General features: G+C 35.9%; 1 protein-coding gene and 1 pseudogene across 2 annotated transcripts in view; one reads left to right on the forward strand and one right to left on the reverse strand.

Annotated features, from left to right (window-relative positions):
- Positions 1–25,346, forward strand: part of USP32 (ubiquitin specific peptidase 32) — a 205,565-nt gene that overhangs the window by 53,071 nt on the left and 127,148 nt on the right. For both annotated transcript variants that reach the window (XM_055320812.1, XM_055320821.1), the window contains exon 2: positions 14,312–14,439. In XM_055320812.1, the coding sequence (XP_055176787.1) occupies positions 14,312–14,439 (128 nt within the window). The remainder of the gene's footprint in view (positions 1–14,311; positions 14,440–25,346) is intronic.
- LOC129506816 (60S ribosomal protein L37-like) lies at positions 8,142–8,435 on the reverse strand (annotated as a pseudogene).

The raw sequence follows: 25,346 nt of genomic DNA on the forward strand, positions 1-25,346 counted from the left end.
TACGAATGATGATTTTGTTTATAATTTTATAGAATGTTAATGACCTTTTATGTATTATAGTATTAATAAATACTCCTGGTGATATGACTTACTTGGCTTTGGGTAAACCAGCATTCATGTTCAAATTTAACACTGGCTTGGATACATTCCTTTCCAATGAAGAGAGTTCTCTTCCCTTCACTTGTCTGTCATGAGCCACAGAAGTTGCTGCCTTTTTTGCTATTTCCTTTCTTCTCTTCTGCCTTCTTTTTCTTCCTTCTCCTTTGTTCCAATATTAGGTGGTAGGAGGGTTGCTAGGATGGTAATATTAGTCTATAGGTAAGGAGGAAAGAGGATAAAAGCAGAAAAATTTATTGTTGTTTGTTTGGCTTTTTAACTCATTTTTCCAGTCCTCATTTTCACAACTTTCTCCAGAGTTAGGAATAGAAAAGGAACAGGGTACACCCTCATTACTGCTAGAAATCCCCTCCTCCCAAACTGTCATTTATTGAGTATTTATTTCCTGTCTTTGTCAAGGCCTTACATATGTATATCCATTTTAAGAAGAGTAAGCGCAGTAACTTGCCCATGTTTTCACAGCTAGTAAGAGACTTTGTTCACTTTAAACACATGTCTATTTTGTTTGTGCCCTTAACCATTTGGCCAATGGTTGTCAAACCTGGCAGCTGGCTGGACATACTGAGATTGCATGTTGCTGAAAATTTTTAAAAAATCAGTTGCCAACACTTTTAAAAGTAGAGAGCTTTCTCTGTCTCTAACATACACCCTCCCTCATAGTCTTGGATTCATCATTGCTACATTGTAGCAAATGCCTGTATGCTACACTCTATAGAAGGATGTGTGCTCTCTAGGGTTCCACATACCCGACCTGGCCCCCTTCCTCACTTATATTGCCCTCCTATTGCCTGTAGGTATTTCAGTTTTTGAGCTTTGCATCATTACTCTTTACTATCTCATATAATTCCTGTTATGCTTGCACTTTTACTTCTTAGCAAAGGAGCCACAGAGTATTTTTATTCATGCAGCTTTTCTTGCCAGAGTCAGATCTCAGAATAGTCCAATGTAATGGAGATGTCTAGTATTTCTGGCCTTTCATTTGGAATTATGTATGTATTTTCATTTATTTAGATAATTGATAGTGTTGGTAAAGGGATCAGATGAAATGTGGTTTAGAAATAGTGGAGCAGGGGATCCTTGGGTGGTGCAGCGGTTTGGCGCCTGCCTTTGGCCCAGGGCGCAATCCTGGAGACCCAGGATCGAATCCCACATCGGGCTCCCGGTGCATGGAGCCTGCTTCTCCCTCTGCCTGCGTCTCTGCCTCTCTCTCTCTCCTCTCTGTGCATTCTCATGAATAAATAAATAAAATCTTAAAAAAAAAAAAAAGAAAGAAATAGTGGAGCATATTGAAGAAGCACAAATTTCTTGTTAGCACCCACTACCTTGAATATGTAGTCCTTCAGTGGGACTGCCTGGAGTGAATTCAGCGTCCTTCCCTTAGCTCACCAAAGTACACTATTGCCTTTGTCCTGCTCAGAAAACCAAATGATAAGGGAGGATGGGAAAATCTGGAATGGGAGGGTATCCAGGAAGCACATATTTGTGGCTAGCACTATTGTCTATGTCTGAGGGCTTTTCATTTTACCATCTAGATGTGGGGGTTGATGTTCTGAAAGCACAGGGGGAATTCCAGAAGTTAGTTATCTATTCTCATCACAACTAACTCAAGTCCAGCCATATTAGTCCCAGTCAGTTGGTCTAACCTGTAAATCTTATCATAGAATACTATAATTTTCTCTTAAAAACATGATTATAGGGCAGCCCGGTTGGCTCAGTGGTTTAGCGCCGCCTTCAGCCCAGGGTGTGATCCTGGAAACCTGGGATCGAGTCCCACGTCAGCCTCCCTGCATGGATCCTGCTTCTCCCTCTGCCTGTGTTTCTGCCTGTCTCTCTCTCTCTCGAATAAATACATAAAATATTTTTAAAAATAAAAACATGATTATAACTGGTGATGAGGTTGTTTATATTAATGAGTGTTTTATTAGATTTATTATAGGCCAAATAGGTTTTTAGAATGTCATGCTATGCATGATCAACAGTAAGGAGACCTTTATAGAAAGTATATGAAAGTAATCTCCAGATGCAGTTAGTTGTTTGTTTTTGCTGTAAGTTGTGTAGTAACAGAGTTTTAGAGCACTCTTCCTCTCTTTTTAGGTGGTCTCCTGTGCCCAGTTGTCTTTTATTTTTTTTTTCTTTTTTTTTTAAATTTATTTATTTATTTATTTATGATAGTCACAGAGAGAGGGAGAGAGGCAGAGACATAGGCAGAGGGAGAAGCAGGCTCCATGCACCGGGAGCCTGATGTGGGATTCGATCCCGGGTCTCCAGGATCGCGCCCTGGGCCAAAGGCAGGCGCCAATCCGCTGCGCCACCCAGGGATCCCCCAGTTGTCTTTTATATTTACTATATTGTCATTATTTATTCATAAGTCTTGTCTCTTAGCCATGAATTCCTTGAAGATAGAGTTGATTATTATTAGGTTTGTGTTCCCCTTTGCATAGCACAGTGTTTGGGCATATGATAAGTAAGAGCTTAGTTGCTTTTAATATTTTAATTTTTGTGTTTCGCATTCCAGGATGGTTTTACTGGAAGGATTCTGTTTCAGTAGTGAATACCATAATGTTTTATCTTTGTTCCAGTATCTGCCCTGTGTAATTTCTTGCTTGTTTTGTACTATAATCAGAAAGTGATTATCAAGTACTTTCTTTTTCTTATCAGATCTTGATATTCGATTATGAATTGCTAATTGCCACCAATTGAATATTTTAAAAACAGATGTCTTGAAATCACCAAGGCTTTTTGTTGGATGAGATCAATTCCCTAAAAAACTGTTCTGATATGGGAAAAAAATTTCTCCCTTGTTTCTTTATCTTTGGTGTTTCCTTGTTGTCTTCTTTTCACACTTCTTGTCTGAGGAAGAATTACGATTCTGTGCCCATGGCTTTTAGTAAGATTCTGGTTGATTTTTTAACTCTCATGACAGAATGTTATAGGTATACAGTTAACCCTTTAGCAACTTGGGGGTTAAGGGCACTGACCCCCTGTGCAGTCGGAAATTCACATAAAACTTTTGATTCCTTAAATTTTTTTTTTTTTTTAAGTAATCTCTCCCCAATGCAAGGCTTGAACTCCTAACCTCGAGATCAAGTGTCACATGCTCTTCCCACTGAGCCAGCCAGGTGCCCTTGATTCCCCCAAATCTTAACAACTAATAGCTTGTTGTTAACTGGAAGCTTTGCTGATTTCAAATTCAGTTAACATATATCTTGAATGTTATGTGTATTAAATATTGTATTCTTAAAGTAAGCTAGAGAAAATGTTACTAAGAATCACAACGAAGAAGAAATATATTTACAGCACTATACTATATCCATATTGTAAGTCTGTGTCATATGTTTATAAGATGAATCGTCTGTGAGTACCTACATAAATATTATCTTATATAAAATATTGTAGATGTTATATGTATTGCTAACATTAGACATCAAAAATGAAAAGATAATATGAAAAAGAAGTTCATGTTTATATATAGGCTTAACAATTCATGCATTGATAATGAAGAAATAGCAGTATGATTGCTTTATGGTAGGTAGTCTGATATTGTTGATAGTTGCTTCACAGTAGCCTAGCCTAAAGAAAGCATTCTAATGAATGAATCATTATCCAGTTTTTATAGCATACATTATTGTAGTCCTTTTCATAATACACTGTCACATTAAAAAAAACACCTGTGATCATAGTATAATAATGCAGTGTCTCTGATTATGTGTGAGAGAGAAATACTGTACCAGCAATTTAGGTTTTTGAAAGCAAAATTTAAAAAACAGTAAGAAAACTAACATTATTGACTTTATATGCATTATCATTCACTTTGATGAAGATAGATGATGATGTAAAGACATTATAGTTCTTGCAATACAATTACTATATTTTTACACAAAGACATACACAAGAGATTAAGTGTATTAACAATGACATATAATTACTATTCATTAAGTAGAAGTGGATGGTCATAAAGGTCTTCTCATCGTCTTCATATTGAGTAGGCTGAGGAAGAGGAAGAAATGGGGTTGTCTTGCTGTCTCAGGGGTGACAGGCAGAGGAGGTGGAAGAAGTGGAAGGAGAAGAAGAGGCAGGCACATTTGGTATAGTTTTATGAAAATACATAAATTCTGTCTGACTTTTTTGTTTTTTTTTCTCAAAATGTCATATAGAGATGTCAACTTGATATGGTACCAATCCTTCTAATAACATTTGTTTTAGTTTTAGTGCTTGTATCATAGAAGAGTCCAGGTCAGAAGAGAAGTCAAAACAGTCTTGACTAATTGAAATCCTTCTGCCAAAATGTCACTTTGTTTTCTGGCATTGTTTCTTTTACATCTTCTTTCTCATTATTTGACACTGGTTTGGAAACACTTATCTCCATCAAGTTCTGCATTCTGGTGTGGTGTCTATTTGCTCTTGAATTTCTCCAAGATCTTTATCTTCAAACTTTTCATCTGCCACCTTTTTTGCCATGTCTATAATTTCTTTCAGGTTTTCCTTAATTGGCTCTGTTGTAAATCTTGTGAAGGCATGCATAACATTTGGACACAGTTTTCTCCAGCAGGAATTTATTGTTTCAGGCCTTGGTGGCTTTCACTGCTTTTTCTATAACAATGATGGCATCTCGAGTGGCGTAATCTTTCTAGATCCTCGTGATGTTCTCTCTTACTGGTTCTTTTCCATAGCATTGACAGTCCTTTCTGTAGAGTACTATGTGTAATGAGCCTTAAGGCTCCTATGACCTAACCCCCGATACAGAGTTTGAATTAGAGAGATTGTGTTTGGGGGCAAGTATATCACTTTGACGACTTTGATGTTGCTCTCATGGGGTTCTGGGTGAGCAGGGGCATTGTTCAATATCAAAAATATTTTTTTATTTGAAAAATGTGATTTACTAGTTACTCATTCATCTAAGCAAATCTGAGTGCCCACAATGTCTCAGATCACTGCTTCAAAAATTGAAATTTGTCATTATTTTTCCATTCCTCAACTGCAGTGTCCATCCCCAGAATTTGTGTCCCTTTTCCTACATAAAGGGATTTCACACTTAAAGAGTCTTTTTTTTTTTTTAAAGTCTATAAGGGTGGAGACCATCTCCATCCATTAGAGGGGAAGACCCAATTTCCCAGATATTCTTGCAGTTGGATGCGGCTCCTAATGGCTCTATCATTCAGATAACCGCATGCCAGGCTCTGATTCAGGACACAATGATACAGAGGCTGGAACCGTGCAGAATGCATTTGGCACAGGTGGTATGAGTGGCAATAGTGTTGTCCACTCATCAGTAGCAGGAGCAGCAGCAAAGCAGTCCTGGCCACAGGGTTTACCTTTGGTGACCCTTACTGGCAAGGTACTTCTGACTATGGGGACAGAGCATTGATGGAACCAATTTAGAAAATGGATTCCCATCGTCCAAAGACCTCTTGTTGTACAACCCAGTGACTGGCAGCTGATGTTTATCTTTTCAAGGCTCAGGTGTTAGCAGCTTTATAGATAAGGGCAGTCCTGATCATGAACTGATTTTGTACAAAACAGTAGAGTTAGCATATCTCTTCTTACCTTAAATCCTGGTGCTTGCTTCTCTTACTAATAGATGTGCTTTGTGGCTTTTTTTTCCCTTTTTTTAATTAAAAAAAATTTTTAAAGATTATTTATTTATTTATTTATTTATTTATTTATTTATTTATTTATTTATTTATTCATTCATTCATTCGTTCATTTATTTATAGAAAGAAAGAGAAAGAGAAGCAGGCTCCATGCAGGGAGCCCAACGCGGGACTCAATCCTGGGTCTCCAGGATCACACCCCGGGCTGCAGGCGGCGCTAAACCACTGCACCACTGGGGCTGCCCTCTTTTTTTTTTTTTTTTTCCCCCTAAACAGGATAGGACACTTACATCTGTATTAAAAACTTGCTCAGGTAGCTATCCTTCTCCTCAGTGATTTTCTGAATGGCATCTGGGAACTCATATGCTGCCTCTTGGTCAGCAGAAGCTGCTTTTCTTACATTTTTAAAGGCAAACCTCTTTTTAAAATTCTTGAACTATCCTTTGCTGGCATTAAATTCTTCATCCTGTTTTAGACTTCCTTTCCTTCCTTCCTTCTTTTGCTTCATCTTTTGCTGTAAGTTGTCATATGATGACTTTGGTTTTTCTTGAATCATATTAGAGTCTACAGGTATGCCTTTCTCATTAACAATCTGTACCCACATAAAAGCTGCATTTTCAATACAAGATAAAAAGATTTCACAAAGAGCGGAAGATTTTCACTCCTTCTGGCAAAGATGTGGTGATGGCTTCATGAATTTCCTTTTCTTTTTCTATAATGGTCCTTACAGTGGATTCATTTATCTTAAAATGGTGGGCAGTCACAGCTGCAGACCTGAGTCTGTGGTACATATCAAGCAATTCAGCTGTTTCTTATAATGTTATGATTTTTCTCTGCTTCTTGGGAGCACTTCTAGCATCACTAGTGGCACTTTGTATGGGTCCCATGATGTTATTCAAGGCTTACACTTTTGCACTAAACATGAAAAATATGTGAGAACCATGAGAGATCACTTTTGACTGTGATACACAATTTACTTGGAGATATGAACTGTTCATGTGGAAATGATTAGCATCACACAGCATTTTAAGCAGAGCTTACCATAATAGCAACAGGAGGTGGCTACAAAATTATTACAGTAGTGCAGTATGTACTATAGTTACTTTTATGCAGTTACGATTTAATACTGTATCTTTACATTTGTTTACATTTCTTTCTATTAGAATGGTACTATGTATGGTCTGTAAGTGTGTGTAAGTTTTGATAAATTTTAAGTTTTTCTGATAAATCTGATAAAATAGACAAGTATCTACATATATTTCATGTATTCATGACACACCTTTCAAATTTTTCAATATTTCTAGGCTATACAGTTGAATTGTTTTCTCAAATTGCAAATCTCCCAAAATTTTTTCAGTGCCTTTATTGAAAAAAAAAAGTCCACGTATAAGTGGACCCACGCAGTTCAAGCCAGTATTGTTCAAGGGTTGTCTGTACCTTGGAATGCTTCACCTCTTTTTTAGGTTGTTAAGAAAAACCTAAATTAAAACTAGTTCTTGAGATTTATTTTTTCAAGGTGAAATACCTCTAAAAAGCTATTCCCACTGTGGTCAGATGTATCACTTGGTTTTCTGTCCTGTTCTCTCTCTCTCTCTCTCTCTCTCTCTCTCTCTCTCTCTCTTTTTTTCCTAGAGCCTTTATTCGTTTCTAATCTGGTCCTATCCTCTAGGCCTACTATGTAGCTGTCATCCTGTAATGTCTTATCCTAATTAGCCTGAGGATTCCCCTTACGACTCTCATGCTGGAGTCAGTGTTTCCTAGATCCCTTTTCTTACTTTTATTTTATCCCCTCATCTTGATGTAGAATACTCTCTTACAGCTGGCTGGGAAAGGGCCCAAGAGATTGTTACTACTTTCTCATTATAGTGTTTTTTAGTACTTATTTGGATTCAATTTTCTTTTTATCCTTCTCTAAGAGTATTTGGAAGCTTTAGTATTTTTCTTTTTTCTTCTTTCCTCATTATATCTGTTCACCCTACTAACCTCTATTTGTTTTGGTAACTTTCTTGTTGGAACCTTCCTCAATATTTGGTGTTCTTTGGCTGTCCATTCATTTATTAAAGGTCCACTCTGTTGAAATATAGTTTACATACAATAAAGCATGCAGATTTAAGTATTAAGTTTAGTTTTGACAAATGTACTCTTTTGTGTAATCGCCACCCCACGTAAATATCTAAGACATTTCCATCACTTCAGAAGAGCTCCCGCCTACATCTTTGCAGTCTGTACCCTACATTTCTACCCATACACCCTTTGTCAACCACTGTCTTTGTCACCATAGCTAATTTTGCCTCTTCAAGACTTTGATACAGTGTGGTCATACAGTATATGTTCTTTTTGTGTCTGGTTTCTGTTGCTCAGTATCTTTTTTTTAAATTTAAATTTTTAATTTTTAAACATGAGAATGTTTATTGTGACTAATCATTGAAATCATTAAGATAAACTGGATGCTGCAACAGGTGCCCTCTTTGGCTTAGGTGTTGATCCTTCACAGAGTCCGTACCTGTATCTGCAGTATACAATTTTTAGGTGCCTAATTTGACCAGTCCCAGTGGTATTTCGTCTTTTAGCTTTGGCACTCTAGTTATACCTTCTCTTCTACTTTGCAGGGTAGCCACATTTGCCACAGATGGACTTCTGAAGGTGGTAGGCCTTAGAGCCACAGTGACGGCACAATGTGTGCATCTTACTGCGATGCTTTCCAAATGATGACATCCCCTTTGTCATCTTATTTCCGTGGCGGACCCCTTGCTCAGTATCATTTTTGAGATTCATTTATGTTGTTATATGAATCAATTTTCTTAATTTTTATTGCAGAATACTATTCCTTGTATGGATATAGCACATTTATTTATTCACCTGTGTATGGACAAAAGAGTTGTTTCTAGTGTTTTGGCTATTATTAATACAACTCCTATGTATATTTCTGTATACTATTTTCATTTCTCTTGGGTAAATCACAAGGAGTGAAATTGCTGGGTTATTAGTGTAAGTATATGTTTAGCTTTTTAAGAACTGCCGAACTACCCATTTATTTTTAAAAGTGTGCATTAAAAGGATAGATCGGAAGACCCCCCCTTTTTTTTTTTAAAGATTTTATTTATTTGAGAGAGAGAGCACAAGCAAGCAGAGTGGTAGGCAGGCAGAGGGAGGGATCATGACCTAGCCAAAGGCAGACGCTTAACTGATTGAGCTACCTGGGTGCCCCAGATTGGAAGACTTATATGTTTGAATATATCACTTGTTGACTTGTGGATTTTTCTGTTTGATGTTTAGTTGGGAACCCAGACATTTCTAAGGGAGGAATAGAGACTCTCACTCAGTGGCAGGCGTTTGTTCTGCTCTCATTTACTTTTCTTCAGGGAAGACTCCTGTTTATTTCAGCTAGGTGATACATATGTCAGAGTGGGGCAAGGGATACAGAGTAGTAGGGCAAGGGATACAAGTGCTCACTTAATCTTTACCTTTTTTCATATTCTTACAGCTCTTAGCTAAACCTGGTGTTTTCACGTATGGACCCTTTCTGTCTCAGATTCTTCAGAGAATGTATCTCTGGTCTTTTAATATATATCTGCATCTAAAAAAAGTTGGTGTGAAAGTGATGGTTATATGATAGACCGGTGCTTGACAGCATCATGCTTTAAGTTTAGACATAAGAGTCTAACCACTTTTCATACAGGCCTTCAACCAGTCAGTCTCTCTTGATCTCTCTACCTTTTACCACCTCCTCTAGCAGCTACTACCCTGGCCCTTTGGTGGTAACTGGTACCATGAGTTCCTGAGCCTTTTTTGGAGTGGTTTGGGTAAAAGGTAAAAAGTGTAAAATAGGTAAATTAGTTTGCTGCTTGTTCATATTTCTCAACTGCTAGTGTTTAGGTTTCCATCTTTTGTCTGTTTAGGTCAGTCACCACTCCTCTAGATACTTAGTGGTTGCCAGAAAAATTTGACTCTTAGGTGTTCAGTTTTCTCTTCTCTTTGTCCTTTTGAGTTTATATCCTTTTTTTATTCTTGCTGTAATTTTAGTGAAGTCTAGAGAGAGAAGAGGGTTTTTTTTAAAAAAAGATTTTATTTACTTATTTATTTATTTATTTATTTGAGAGAGAGAACACTAGTGTGAACAGGGGGAGGGACAGGGAAAGGGAGAGAATCCCTAGCCGACTCCGCATTGGGCTTGCATTGAGCACAAGCCTGACCCAGGGCTCAATCTTACAACCCTGAGATCATGACCCGAGCTGAAATCAAGAGTCAGACACTTAATTGACTGAGCCACCCAAGTGCTCTAAGATAATAGATTTTTTTTAACTTTATCATCTTTTTTTAAAAAATTTTTTTATTGGAGTTCAATTTGCCAACATATAACACCCACTGCTCATCCCAAGTGCCCCCTCAGTGCCTATCACCCAGTCACCCTAGATAATAAATTTTTAAAAATGTGTTCAGTTTTCCATTTTTTATCTGAAACTGTTTTTTTCTTTCTAAAATTAAAATAACTACATTAATATTATGTTTTCCTACTTTAAAATTTTACTAGCCTTGATTCTATTCTTTTTTCCATCTGCCTACATTTTAATTTAATTTTTTAAATAGCTACCATTTATTGAATACCTGGATGTGTTAGACCTGAGCTCTACTATATGCTGAATATTCATTAGTCACCTTTGTTTTTTTTTTTTTTTTAGTCACCTTTGTTTAAACAAAGGTATGTGAAGATATTAGAAAGAAATATATATGGGAAGTATTATGGTGTAATTTCATTTTATTTCATGTTAGTCTCACAAGTTATGGGAGGCTATTCTTCTCTCACTGATGATGACAGCCACAGTAAATAACATTTAGATGGCTTTCTATAACTCAGGCACTGTTCTGAGTACTTTGCATTAGTGTACAGAGTTCTCCCAACAATTCTTAAGGTGTATACTCTTCAAACTGCCATCTTCCAGAAAGCTCCAGGGATAAGGTATGGCCCAGCTGGATTGCAGTCCCCCTAAATTTTTATTTTTATTTTTATTTTTCAAAGTTTCAGTTGTACAGAAGACAACACTTTTATGTACTCCATGTCTACAGATCAGCCAATTGTTAGTCTATTTTGAAAAATAAAAGTGCTGTTTATTTTCAATAAGTATGGATCCATGGCAAGATTTTAGTGTCTGATATTCTATTTCAAGCATATACAATAACTTATCCAGTCTGTCCTGTGTTGATGGACATCATTTTCTTCTTATAAATGCTTTAAAAAGCTTATGCATATGTATATACATATTCTCACGTTATAAATGAATAAGTTCATTAGTCATCAGACTGCTATTTTTTAAACTTACTACCAGTCCTTCAAATGATCTGTAACCAAGCGTATGAGATTATCATTTTATATCCCAGTGATTGATTTTCTTGTCTCTTCCACTAGATGAGCATTCTAATTTGTTAGTAAAGCTGTTAATGAAATTAGGCATTTTGAGGAAATATGTATTCCAGTAGCTGAAGTAATTTCTTTTCCATTACTTTAATTTATGAGAGGAGTTTTGTTCTGTTTTTCACTTCTGCATTCCTTTTTTTTTTTTTTTCTTAGAGAAAGAGCACACACGGGTAGGGGGAGGGGTAGAGGGAGAGGGTGAGAATCTCAAGCAGCTTCTACCCGACACAGCGCCTGGTCTCATGACCCCGAGATTATGACCCAGGCTGAGCCACCCAGGCACCCCTCACTTTTGCATTCTTATAAGGAAAAAAAATTAATATATTGAGGATATTAATAGTATGACTCCAATTGTATGTAGTATTTATACTTTTCTCTAGCAACTTATTCGAATATTAGTTCTTAATGTTTTATCATTGCCTCACAAGTTGTCAAACCCATGAGGTTTCTCTCCGTACTACAAACATTTATTGAAAGATAATATATATGCCGGGACTCTTCAGTCTTTATCTTGTTGGTCTTTTCTGCCTTATGCGAGACTGTAGACCAGTTCCTTTTTCTTGTGCTTTGGAGACTATACTTATCTTGTTTTTCCTGTTCTAATTATTCCTTATCAATATTATTAGAGTACTTTTTCTTTGTCTGCAGATCCTATAAGCGTTGGTTTCTTAGACTGTGCTTCTTATTTGTGGTTTAATTGCCACCTATACGCTGATGACTCTCCTCAAAACTCTCCTAAGCTTTACACTCATAATTGTAAAAACCCACTGAATTTCCCCAAGGTTTTTATCCCCCCCCAAGGTTTTTCATATGCAATATATCCTTCCCAGAATTTATTATCTTTTCTTCCTCACTTACTCTTTTTCTTATTCCCTTTCTACATGGCATACCATCCTTCAAGTTTCCCTGACTAGACTCCTAAACATTATCCTAAATTGCTTCTCAGTCAGGCTCCAAGTTGTAGTGACTCTTCTTTGTAGACATTTTCCAGATTTATCTTCTTTTCTTCTTGTATTAGTCTACCTTTTGCTTTTCTGCACTACTGGTAGAATGAACTGCATTGTATCTATGTTCTGTTTCTTATTTGCCTGGAATTTGTATCTGAATTGTGTCTGACTATATCCCTTCCTTATTACGACAGACCAAAATTTCTATGACTTGGTCAAATGACTGCCTCCCTAGGTTTATTATATACTACTCCCCACCTTGTTTATTTTGTTCTAGTAACGTACAATTCCATACATTCCATCTGTCATTGTACTTTGTAACAAACTTATCATCTCTGCCTGGCATACCTTTGTCCTTTTTGCTTTGGGTAGTCTTTAAATTTTTATGTAATCATCCTCTCTGTTCAGAGTCTCCTCTTTCCTCCAGCATGGGCTAAAAGTACCTTTTCTGTGCCATCATTTTGATCCTTGAACTGACTGCATAATTGTATTTTTCTCGTCCTTATAGACAAAGTTCTGTTTGGTGAAAAAAATGCCTAAAAGTAGTGACTTAGTAATTTTTGTTTTGTAGTGAATGTCTAAAAATATTAGGTTGTTAGAATAATCAGTTTGTAGATTGCTTTCTTTGTAAATGACAAAATCTAATCTTTAGCTTAGATTTTGTGGGGACTGTCCTCCACATGAATAAATAAGTGCTTAAGTACAAATATTTTTATCTCAAAGAAATTTGAAGTATAGTTGGCATATAATATTGTATTAGTCTTAGATATACAACATAGTGATTCAACATTTATAAGTGTGAAATGTTTGTCGTCTGCCACTAAAGAGGGAAATACAATATTATTATTATTATTTTAAATTTTATTTATTTGAGAGAGCGAGTCTGTGTGTGTGTGTGTGTGTGTGTGTGTGTGTGTGTGTGTGTGTGAGAGAGAGAGAGAACGCACAAGCAGGGGGCAGGGAAGAGGACAATAGCTACCTGCTGAGCAGGAATCCCAATGCAGGGCTTGATTCCAGGACCCCGGAATCATGACCTGAGCTGAAGACAGACACTTAACTGACTGAGCCACCCAGGTTCCCTAATAAAATATTATTGACTATATTCCCAGTGCTGCTCTTTACATACCTTTTACATCCTCTTTACATGACTTATTTATTTTACAACTGGAAGTTTGTACTGCTTTATCCCCTTCATTTATTTTATCCATCCCCTCATCTGTCTTTCCTCTGGCAACCACCAGTTGGTTCTCTGTATTTATGAGTCTGTTTCTGTTTTGTTTGTTAGATTCCACATATAAGTGAAATCATACAGTATTTGTCTTTCCCTGTCAGTTATTTCACTTAAAATAATACCCTCTAGGTCCATCCAAGTTGTTGCAAATGGCAAGATTTTATTCAGTTTTATGGCTGAGTAATAGTCTGTATTACATATATATGTGTGTGTTTATTTATTATTTTTTTAAATTTTTATTTATTTATGATAGTCACAGAGAGAGAGAGAGAGAGGCAGAGACATAAGCAGAAGGAGAAGCAGGCTTCATGCACTGGGAGCCCGACGTGGGATTTGATCCTGGGTCTCCAGGATCACGCCCTGGGCCAAAGGCAGGCGCTAAACCACTGAGCCACCCAGGGATCCCGTGTGTATTTATATATACACATCATCTTATCCATTTATCTATTTTTAAAAAGATTTTATTTATTTTGAGAGAGAGAGAGTAAGCATGAATGGGGGGAGAGGCAGAGGGAGAGAGAGAATGTCAAGCAGACTCCATACTGCGTGTGGAGCCTGGTGCAGGGCTTGATCTCAGATTCCCAAGATCATTACCTGAGCCGAAATCAAGAGCCAACTGCTTAACCGACTGAGCCACTCAGACACCCCATACCCATTTATCTATTAATGGACACTTAGGTTGCTTCCATAATTTGGCTATTTTACAAAATGCTGCAGTGAACATAGAGGTGCATCTGTCTCTTGAAATTAGTGTTTTTGTTTTCTGTGGATAAATACTCAAGTCGGGGGAATACTTAGAAGTAGACTGCTGAATCATATAGTATTTCTGTTTTTAATTTTTTGAGGAACCTCCAAAATGTTCCATTGTAGCTGCATCAATTTACAGTCCCACCAACAATGCAAAGGTGTTCCCTTTTCTCCATATCCTTGCCAACACTTATTTTTTAAAAAAGAAGATTTTGAGAGCCTTCTTTTCTCTTACAGTTTCTTACCCTCTTCAACTTCTGAATTGCAGTTACAGATGTAGAGCTGAAACGACTGAAAGATGCCTTCAAGAGAACATGTGGACTCTCTTATTATATGGGCCAGCACTGCTTCATCAGGGAAGTGCTTGGTGATGGAGTGCCTCCAAAAGTGGCTGAGGTAATCTTTATATTCTAGATTTTCCTTTGACATACTTTTCCACCAGCCTGAATTCTTGAGGAGCTTTCTGGTCTTAGCATAGACCACAGTTCTATCCTAAAAACCAGAGTTCCCCACAGTTATTTTTCTTGCTGAGTAAGTCGGTAGAGCTTAGATGTCAATATGGCTATATTTTTAGAGGCCAAAGAGAAGTAACACAGATCTGCATTTGTGCTGCTTTTATACTGAGCTTTCATAGCCACTGACTATAACCATGGGCCCAGTAGTTTGACCAACTTCTTATTCTTACACACTTCACTACTCTGACATACAAGTTTTATGTTGGGAGTATGTTTTACAGATTTTGTGTTAAAGAAAAACTTTCTCGATAACAAAGCCTAATTAAATTAATTCTATAAAATTAAATGTTGTGAATGAAACACTAGCTTATTGGAACCTGTAAAGTCTTATTTAATTTCTACTAAAAAATTTGGGTAGAGATAAAATGTTCTAAGTTGATGTAAATATACCCTTCCTAAAAATAGTAAGTTAACTGTTTTTATGGCTGTCTATACAGATATGCATTATATCATTCAAAATGTGAAATAAGAATAAAACACTGAAAACATTAACAAAACACTGAAAATTATGGGAATTTTAAGATTAGTATATTACATAGAACTGTAATTTGCCATTCTTAATTAGTGATAGCTTCTGTTTCTAACCTGTTGCGTGCTTTTGAACCTGTAGTTTCTATAATAATAGAGTTTACATTTTTAATTTTTTTAACCTCATTTGTACGAAATGGCTTAGAATAGCCAACTCTATGGAAACAGAAAATACATTTGTTAAAATTTTAGTTGGTTTTTTCCTTACTCACTTGCATAGCAGCTGCATCTTCTTCCCATGTTCTGCTATTGGAGAGGCAGTTCATTAATCCTGTGTTTTGGAGGAATCTGTCCTTTCTGAGGTGTCAGGCTACTTGGTTGCCTCTGACAGGCTCAAGAAATGTGATATAGTTTATTTGACTTTCTGGTTTTTAGGATAGAAGTAATACACTTTCAGACTTTTTACATCTAAGGTGGAAGTGGAACTCCTTGCAACATCATTTTTATGTGAATATCTCATAAATTTCATTTCCCCAAAAACTGCTTTAAGATTCTTGCTCTGCCCTTTGGACTCTGTTAAAGGTCATCACTGGCTAGAATAATTAAAATAATTATTTTACAAGGATGATCTTAATGTTAAATGGTAAAGTCCACAGTAATAGTTTCAAGTTTTAGTTTCATTGTAGTTAGTGCTTTTTTTGTGTCAAATCTAGCACTGTATTAAAACACATAAACTCTATAAATACTCTTAGTGATGATATTAGCTTTTTTTGCCCTATTATTTCCTGACATAGGCTTAATTTAAGTGAGGGCGGGTACTATTAGCATGTGGATATTGAGTAGTATGCATAATATATTGTGTAAATTGTGAGGTATGATAAGGAGCTAAGTACTTTTATCTTTAATTAATCACTGGAATTTTCTCAGGAAAGGAAGTCTTTATAGTTTCTCATACCATAATCTAAAAAGGGTGAATGAACCTCATTTGAGCTCAGTTCTGGAGCAGTTTCAACATTCATATAAAATGAACTTGTGGTTTATTTTAGCCATCTCTCTGAGATAGGCAGGTCAGTAGATAGACTTCTTTAGCTTTTGTGTGTATTTGGGAAAGGGAGAGAATTTATTAGTATAATTCGTATTTGCAGAGTTCAAAGTTACTTGCTGAAGAGGAAGTTGTACATTTTATTTTATTTATAAGAATTTATTTATTTATTTATTTATTTATTTATTTATTTATTTATTTATTTATTTATTTATGAGAGAGACAGAAGCAGAGATATAGGCAGAGGGAGAAGCAGGCTTCCTATGGGGAGTCTGATGCGGGACTTGATCCCAGGACACTGACTGGGGTCATGACCTGAGCCAAAGACAGGTGCTCAACCACTGAGCCACCCAGGTACCCATAATCGTACATTTTAAATAAAATGGAAGTGTAAAAAAAATAAAAAATAAAATAAATAAAATAAAATAATAAAATGGAAGTGTAGATCTGTACAGGTAGTTTTGAAGCTTTAGTTTAGTTTTAGTGAGTAGGTAGATTCAGATGGAGGTCTGTGTTCTACAGCTGCAGGGAAATAAGTTAAATGATGGGATTTATAAATAAAGTAATGGCCCTTGTAAGACCTTTCTTAAAATCCCGTGGAGAGCTTCAGCCTTAAATTTGGGTGGAAAGGGTCACTTACTCTTGGTGAGATTCTGAAATTAATGTTTTGAACCACAACAGCATTATTTTAATGCCAGTATCTCTCTAAGAAAAGCCACAGGGGGGAAAAAAAAGAAAGAAAGAAAGAAAGAAAGAAAGAAAGAAAGAAAGAAAGAAAGAAAGAAAGGCCACAGGAACCATTTAAGCTGCCAATTGTGGATGGTGAGAGAACTTCATTCCCTAGTGAAATCAATGTTTTCCTTTAAAGTAAAAGTAATAACATATCTTTCAAGAGTAAGGGGAAGTATTTTTGGAATTTTAGTGGAAAAGGATGATGAACTTAAGTAACTTTAGTCCTTAATATGTTAATTAAGGAAGCAATCTGAGTTTCTAAATTATTTTCTTGAAGAGTAACTATATAATTTTAGAGCAAAAGAGAGATTTATTTAGGATTGAACTAAACTCCCCCCCCCCTTTTTTTTTTTTACCTTCTCTGAAGGTTTGCTATGATAAATTCCAAGACATTTTGGATGAGGAATAAGAACTCACGACAGTTTACGATTTTTGGAATTTAAGCATTGATTTAATTAGTCTCATTTTAGGATAGATTAGTGTAATTAATATTTTGATGCAATTCTGATCTTGCTTATAATAGTAACCGTGTGTTATTTGAGTAGAATATTAAATAAATAGAATTTGAGGAGATTGAGAAAACAAAATCAAAAGAAGTACGTGGTAAGTAAATGAAAAATGGGTAATACTTGAAATTGCCCTCTTCTAAACCAAGGCTACTAACTCTTAATAATCCAGTACTTATATTTTCTTTAACATGTCACCCATTCTCCAACTCCTGTCCTCCCAAAGAAATTCTAAATATAAAACATTTCCATCTAGTATAAATTTGTAATCATTTCTTCCTGTTTTCACATTCACTTAAAAGTAGTATTTACCATTTACAAAATCTGCTAGGCAAGTGAATTTGTGTTAGCTATTCATTAACTATTTCCTTTTACTGGATACTCTTAAATCTCTATCTCAGGATTGATTTCAATTCTGGATGACTGGTTAGTATAGTAATACCATTCTACCTTTCTCCTCACAGCTGCCTCTGACAGTTTTAGCCCACATTATTTTTCTCCCATTTCTTACAGATGTTAAAGTCTTCCTCTACTATGTAGCACATTTTATGAAGTGATGATGGCTTATTTGCTAATTGTTCATTTAAGTCTTGTCTGTCAACTAAGTTACAATTCTTGATGGGCAGACTTTATGACTTTTTTTTTTTTAATTTTATTTATTTATGATAGTCATCACAGAGAGAGAGGCAGAGACACAGGCAGAGGGAGAAGCAGGCTCCATGCACCGGGAGCCCGATGTGGGATTCGATCCCGGGTCTCCAGGATCGCGCCCTGGGCCAAAGACAGGCGCCAAACCACTGCGCCACCCAGGGATCCCGACTTTATGACTTTTAAAAAACATGCCCCAGAGTGCTGTGCATATAGTATAAACTTAATAAGTATTTGATTTATTAACTTTTTTAAAGGTAATTTTATTATTTTGCAAAACCCTATGACAAGAATGACCAGAAACCACTATTCGTGAAAATAGTTAGCTTTGCTAATAACTTTTGCAGTCTTTGAATATTTAATCTTTTACAAATTAGAGGAAAATGCAAATTTTAAGTGAAAGTAATCTTAGAGCCTAGTGTTTTCAGATGTAGTGATCAAATATGAAGAGTTGATTAGTAGGATATTTTTCTGATAGTGGGGATAAATTTATGTTTAGATGCCCCTTGGGACTAGGGGCATATATTTATTTACTAGATAGTCTAGGTTTAGGGGGAACTGACCACAGAATTATGATTAGTGTTTGTTTTGATGTTAGTTGATCTGTATTATTTATGACATTCCTTTATGTTGGATTTACTAGAATGATGGGTGATAACTTTCTTGACAACTCTAGTCATTGACTGTTGGGCTTGATGCTATTGATCATTGACTGTTGTAATATACCAAAATAACTAATGTGTTTCTATCAACCAGAGAAGAATAGCTAATGTTTCCATTTGTTACAGAAAATCCTGATCTTGACATAGCTGACAGGAGAACATTAGGCAGGATACTGGATTAAAATCTTTCTCTGTAACTAGAGTCTGTAATATGTTCACTATACTTGATTTTAACTGCATTGCTTTTTGTTCACGGTGTAATGTGTACACTAGTTCTTAAAATTCAGCGTTTTTCAGTATTTCTCTTTGTAAGACTGGACAGAAAAGATTCCAAGGATTCTATTAGATGAAAATATTAATTTCATTCTTTCATAAAATTACAGACTTTTGTAAAAAGTGCATTATCTTTATGATTCTTAACTGCTAGATTTTATCCTAGAGTGATTTTTAAACAGCTTTGTAAACTGTTGAGAAACAGAGTTTATAGGGTGCCTGGGAGGCTCAGTAGAGCATCCAACCCTTGATTTTGGCTCAGGTCATCATCTCGGGGTCTTGGCATTGAGGCTGCAGTATGGACTCAGCTGGAGGATTCTCTTCATCTCCCTCCACCTCTCTCCCAGCTTGTGTGCACATGCACATATGCTCTCTCTCTCTCCCCCAAATAAATAAATAAATCTTTTTTTTTTTTTTTTAAAGAAAAGTAGTTAATGGTAGAAGAGCTAACAAGTCATTAGGCATAACGGAACTAGTGAACTTCTTATATAAAACCTTACATCAGGTACATTATATAACTTATGAATGTTGTAAGTGGCATTGTAAATGTCATAGAAGTTACTCATTTATACTGGAACTAAAAAATACCATTATAGAAAGTAATTTATACATAATCACTTATGTGAATCCTTGTTGTATTAACTGAGATACTGACATTGACTGGTGTAGTATGTGGTACAAATAATATTATACTAAGTGAAATAAGTCAGAGAAAGACAATGATCATATGGTCATATGCGGAATTTAAGAAACAAAACAAATATATTTCTTCATTGGACAGTCTTTCTATGACATTCTTCCTTTTAGAATAGAGGCATATTGGGCAGCCCTGGTGGCTCAGTGTAATAGCGCCGCCTTCAGTCAGTCCTGGAGACCCAGGACTGAGTCCTACATCTGGCTCCCTGCATGGAGCCTGCTTCTCCCTCTGCCTGTCTCTGTCTGTCTGTCTCTGGAATAAATAAATAAAATATTAAAAAAAAGAATAGAGGCATATTAAATATATCTATTCTATTCATCATAAATACAATAAGATGTATTCACAATGAATCTTTTAACTAATTTGAAAAATTGATTTTTGACTCAATGATAGAAGATCTAAAAGGGAAGGTGTCTTGATATATGTGAAAACATAAACGGATCTCAAAATCACTGTGCTAAGTTAAAGAATCCAAGTGAAAGTAGAATACATGCTTATGATTCCATTCATATAAAATTTTAGAAGGTGCAAAGTTATCTATCCTAAAAGGAAGCTTACTGGTTGGTGGTGGTGCAGGAGGAAGAAGAGGGAGAGAAAGATTACAGAGGGACATGAGGACACTTTTGAGATGATGAAAATGTTATTAGTTTTTTTTATTGTGATTTAGTGGTATGACATGTATCACAAAACTGGTTATTTGTATACTTTAAATACATAATTTAAAAATGAGACTAGGGGGATCCCTGGGTGGTGCAGCGGTTTGGCGCCTGCCTTTGGCCCAGGGCACGATCCTGGAGACCCAGGATCGAGTCCCACATCGGGCTCCCGGTGCATGGAGCCTGCTTCTCCCTCTGCCTGTGTCTCTGCTTCTCTCTTCTCTCTCTGTGTGTGACTATCATAAATAAATTTTAAAAAAAATTAAAAAAAAAACTTAAAATGAGACTAGAGCAGCCCCGGTGGCGCAGCGGTTTAGCGCCGCCTGTGGCCTGGGGTGTGATCCTGGAGACCCGGGATCAAGTCCCGCGTCGGGCTTCCTGTATGGAGCCTGCTTCTCCCTCTGCCTGTGTCTCTGCCCCCCACCCCCCTCTCTCTCTATGAATAAATAAAATCTTTAAAAAAATAAAATAAAAATGAGACTAATAAAAATATTTGCAGTTTATTGTATTTCAGTTATCCCTCAAAAACTTTGTAAAACATTTAATTAGATGTGCTTTTTGTGTTTTTCAGGAAGGAGACTTATACTATTTGGAAAAATGAGCCCAAAATATAAAAATTGACTATTGACAAAATAGATCATTTAGTATTTGTTTGGATATTTGGGTTTTAGTTCTAACTTTATTAATTTACTTCAGGGTCTTTTCCTTGTCACTTAAGTTCTGAGGCAAAAAAACCTCCAAACCTTTGATCAGAGTTGTTGTAGGAATTAGATTTATGAGCAGCTTGATTGTAATTAGAGAAGTTAGGAGTGCAGTTACATTTTTGATGTTTTAGTGGGCTTTGAAATCAGCCTGGAATGGAGCAGGAAAGGATGTGGGCTAGTTTAGGCTGGGAAAGCTGGGGCAGTGAAAGGGAAGAATTCTCAGGGATACAATTGGAACTCTGCCTTTTCTCTCTTGATTTGAAGTTACGGATTAAATGAAACTTGTAGAAAATTGAAATTAAAGGGAAGAAATTCCAGAATGAGATAATTAGAAATAGAAGATCCAGGATAGTCAGTTTCCAAGAAAAGTATGGATAATAAAGTAGGCCAGGGAGCCAGTTGTGAGGACAAGGATCCAATCTTACAATCATGCATTAAGCTGTGAAAACATCAAGGGAAAAAGCTAGGCAGGAAATCTCCATCGGTAGAGTTCAGTGACACTGACTCCAAAGAGAGCCAGTTTTGACTTGAATAAACTTGGTGGCTGAACCTGAAGCTTCTTCAGAGCACCCGTGGATCTCAGGAGACTTCAGCTTCTTCAATGGGATGGGAATTGATCTGCTAGCTATTAGAAAGGGACAAATATTTGCTTTAAAGGAAGCTAGTAAGTGGAAGGGGAGTTACAACCCAAAACTGCAAAGAAACTATTTAATTATTTTAAACCATTGCCATGCTAATTGAGAGAGTATTCTAATAATTTACCTCACTGATGTCCAGTGACACAGTAGTCTATGATGAGTATGACATGTAGTTGTGTATTTGAATAGTCTTACATAGAGTATCTTTAAAGATGAGAAAAGAGGTAGAGACTGAATCTCAGGACTTGCTATCTAGTATGGTGGCAGCAGGAAGTTACCCAAGACAAACAGAACTAGTAATCTGGTTTGTCCAGTTAATCCTAGGGCTAGTTTATTGGACAGTCTGTCAGATATAAATAAGTAATGTACACGAGTATCTTGGGTTATTTTGTTTAGGTAAGACTCCTTTGCTTTTGGGCTTGAGGAAGGGGGAGAAGTAATATGGAGTATTCTCTAAATTTAAGAAGAGTATTAGTAAGTTACTTTCAGACTCTGGTGTTACATAAACATTTTATGATATGGGCTTATGCTTAACATCTAATAGTCAATGGTTCTATGGAGTAGAGATACCTGACACAGGCATATGAAGCTCTAGGATATTTCTTATGTGGAAAAAAATGAGTTATGGGGCAAATATAATAAAATATACTTAACAAAATAGAGCAAATGGCATGTTTTAATTTTTTTCTGAAAATAGTATTTAATTTTTTCCCTTTAACAAATTTGATAACTTATTCTTTTTGTTTTGTTTTTGTTTTTGTTTTTGATAACTTATTCTTTAACAATAAAGTAATTTGAGAGGATAGTAATCTACATAAATAAAATTAATTTGTCTCTTAGAATGTCATGTGAAAATAACCAGACTTATTTTCCTGATACTTGGTAAGTCTTTTTGGGGAAATAGTACTTAAACTATTCTATCCTATGTGGATGAATTTTCCTTTGGTAATTCTCTGCAGGAACCTCAAAGAGAGAGACATCTTAGAGAGTTTCTCATACTGAGGTTTAAGAATTCCAAGTCACCAAAAGTCTCAGTAGAATAAGAAAATAAACAATGGTGTCCAATATGGATCCCCAAATTACAAGGGTAGATGATCTGAAATGCAAGTTTTGATTTATGATTGATCATTAATATCTTGGAAAAAATTGAGATTCTGTTTCTAAGGAAGGAAGGAAAAATGGGTATTGTATAGAATGCTAACCGTTTTTGCCACAAGCTATATTACACAAACTGTATTATGTATGATCCAGGGTGAGTAGCAACAGGAATTTATTTAAATAGATTAGACTGTATCAAGGAGGCTAGTCATTCCTATATAGATAAAATTTTTATTTAATAAAATTGCCTTTTGAAAAATATATGCAATGAATGTTTTAGTTATATTTATTTTTTTAAAAAATATTTTATTTATTTATTCATGAGAGACAGAGAGGCAGAGACACAGGCAGTGAGAGAAGCAGGCTCCATGCAGGGAGTCTGATGTGGGACTCAATCCCCCGTCCCCAGGATCACGCCCTGGGCTGAAGGCAGGCGCTAAACCACTGAGCCACCCAGGGATCCCAGTTATATTATTTAAATTGAATTATAGTGCTTTTGTTTTCAGTTGCTCTATTTGATGTTTTATAGTCTTGTGAACTATTATTTAATAATTGATTTAAAAGAAATAGATAATAGCACACTAAAAGTGTGCTTAGTGAAAAGTAAACCTTCTCCATCTTATACCCATTACCTAGAGTCCTTCCCCAGCAGTAGCCAATTATCCTGCTTTGCAAATAAAGGTTTTAAATTATCTTTTTTTAAATGATTTTATTTATTTATTCATGAGAGAGAGAGAGAGAGGGGCAGAGACATAAGCAGGCTCTGCACAAGGAGCCTGAATGCAGGACTGGATCCTGGACCCTAGGATCACCCCCTGAGCAAAGGCAGGCACTCAACCACTGAGCTACCCAGGCATCCCTTTTAAATTATTTTTTTTTATCATAGTGATATATGCACATGATTAAAACAGAATCAGAAGGAGCTAGTGAAAAACCAAGACCAAACCCCATCTACTCCATCTTGAGGCAACCATTTCCTAGTGATAGTTTCTGGTATATATTTCTGTCTCCTGAATAATAATCTTCACTCTTTCTTACTTGATTTTAGATTTTATCCTTTGCTTTCCTTTTTTTTTTTTTTTTAAAGATTTTATTTATTTATTCATGAGAGACACACACAGAGAGAGGCAGAGACACAGGCAGAGGGCAGACTCCACACAGGGACTCAATCCTGGGACTCCAGGATCATGCCCTGAGCCAAAGGCAGATGCCCAACCGCTGAGCCACCAGGCATCCCTTTTGCTTTTCTAATTGTAGGAAATAGCTTTCTTATGCACCCCCCTCGACATCTTCTCAGTGCAATTATATCACAGTTTTTGGATAAATCAGTATTTGTTATTTACAGTATTAGGATTATGTAAAAAAATTTTTGCAATATATATGCTACAATTTAGTCTTTATTTTTTGGTCTTTTTTCCCCCTGGGGTTAATGATTGCCTTATTTTTTCATTTGCTTAGTTTTCATACCTGTGGCTAAATCATCTCACACATTCTAACAGCTTTTTAGTATGATTTTTTTTTCATGAGTCAAAGGCTAATCTTTTCACTGATCTTCAAAGCTACTTACAGTTGTGATACATACATAAATATGTCATATGTATTTATCTGTTTATCTATATCAGGCTGTCTTTCTATCCTCTAATATTCCATGAACCTTTATGCTTTTTGGCCTTCCATGTCCCAAATATGAATTAAAAAACTGATGCAAGATTTAATTAGTGTTTTCTTTATTTGCCGTTGAAGTAATGTGAGAAGAAGCAGCTGAGGTGTTTTGACATTTATATAAAAAATAATATTGATATATGATATTAACATATGAGGATTCATTCTGAATTATTTTTCCCATCTTCATTCTTTTTTATTTTTACAGTTGACTTTCAAAAATTTTAGATGAGGAGTAAAAAGGCTTATAGGAGCAGCGTTTAGGAAAATGTGTTAATCCAACTCTGCTATGTATATATACCAGATCTTTGCTTTAAAAGAAATACTGGTATGTTTCCTAACAACGTTTTCCTTAACAGTTTCCTAATTATTGAGATAGGCTATTCAACTCACCCCTTTTTAAATTTTATTTTTAAGCGATCTCTACACTCAGCTTGGGGCTCAAACTTAAAACCCCAAGATCAAGAGTCTCATGTTCCACCAACTGAACCAGCTAGGCACCCCTCAATTACACATTTAAAGCATATGATTAATGACTTCATTTGTTCAGTTTTGCAACTATCACCACAATTAATTTCATTACCCCCAAAAGCAAACCCTATACCCTTGTCACTCCTATTTTCTCCATCCTCTCCTCCATTAGCCCTAGGTTATTATACTGATTTACTTTCTGTCTTATAGATTTACCTATTCTAAGCATTTTGTAGAAGTGGAATCATATATGGTCTTCTGTGACTGGCTTCTTTGACTTAGATGAACCTTGAAAACATTATACTGTGTGGTGGCACGTATCAGTCCTTCGTTCCTTCTTGTTGGTGAATGATATTCCCTTGTATGGATATACAATATTTTGTTATTTGTTAATCAATTGATGGATATTTGGGTTATTTCTACCTTTTGGATATTATAAATAGTGATGCTATGAACATTCATGTGCATTTGTGTGGACATATATTTTCCTTTCTCTTGGATATATATCTTGGCTAGAATTTCTGGGTCATA

Source organism: Nyctereutes procyonoides, unplaced genomic scaffold, assembly GCF_905146905.1.
Source record: "Nyctereutes procyonoides isolate TBG_1078 unplaced genomic scaffold, NYPRO_anot_genome, whole genome shotgun sequence".
NCBI lineage: Eukaryota > Metazoa > Chordata > Mammalia > Carnivora > Canidae > Nyctereutes > Nyctereutes procyonoides.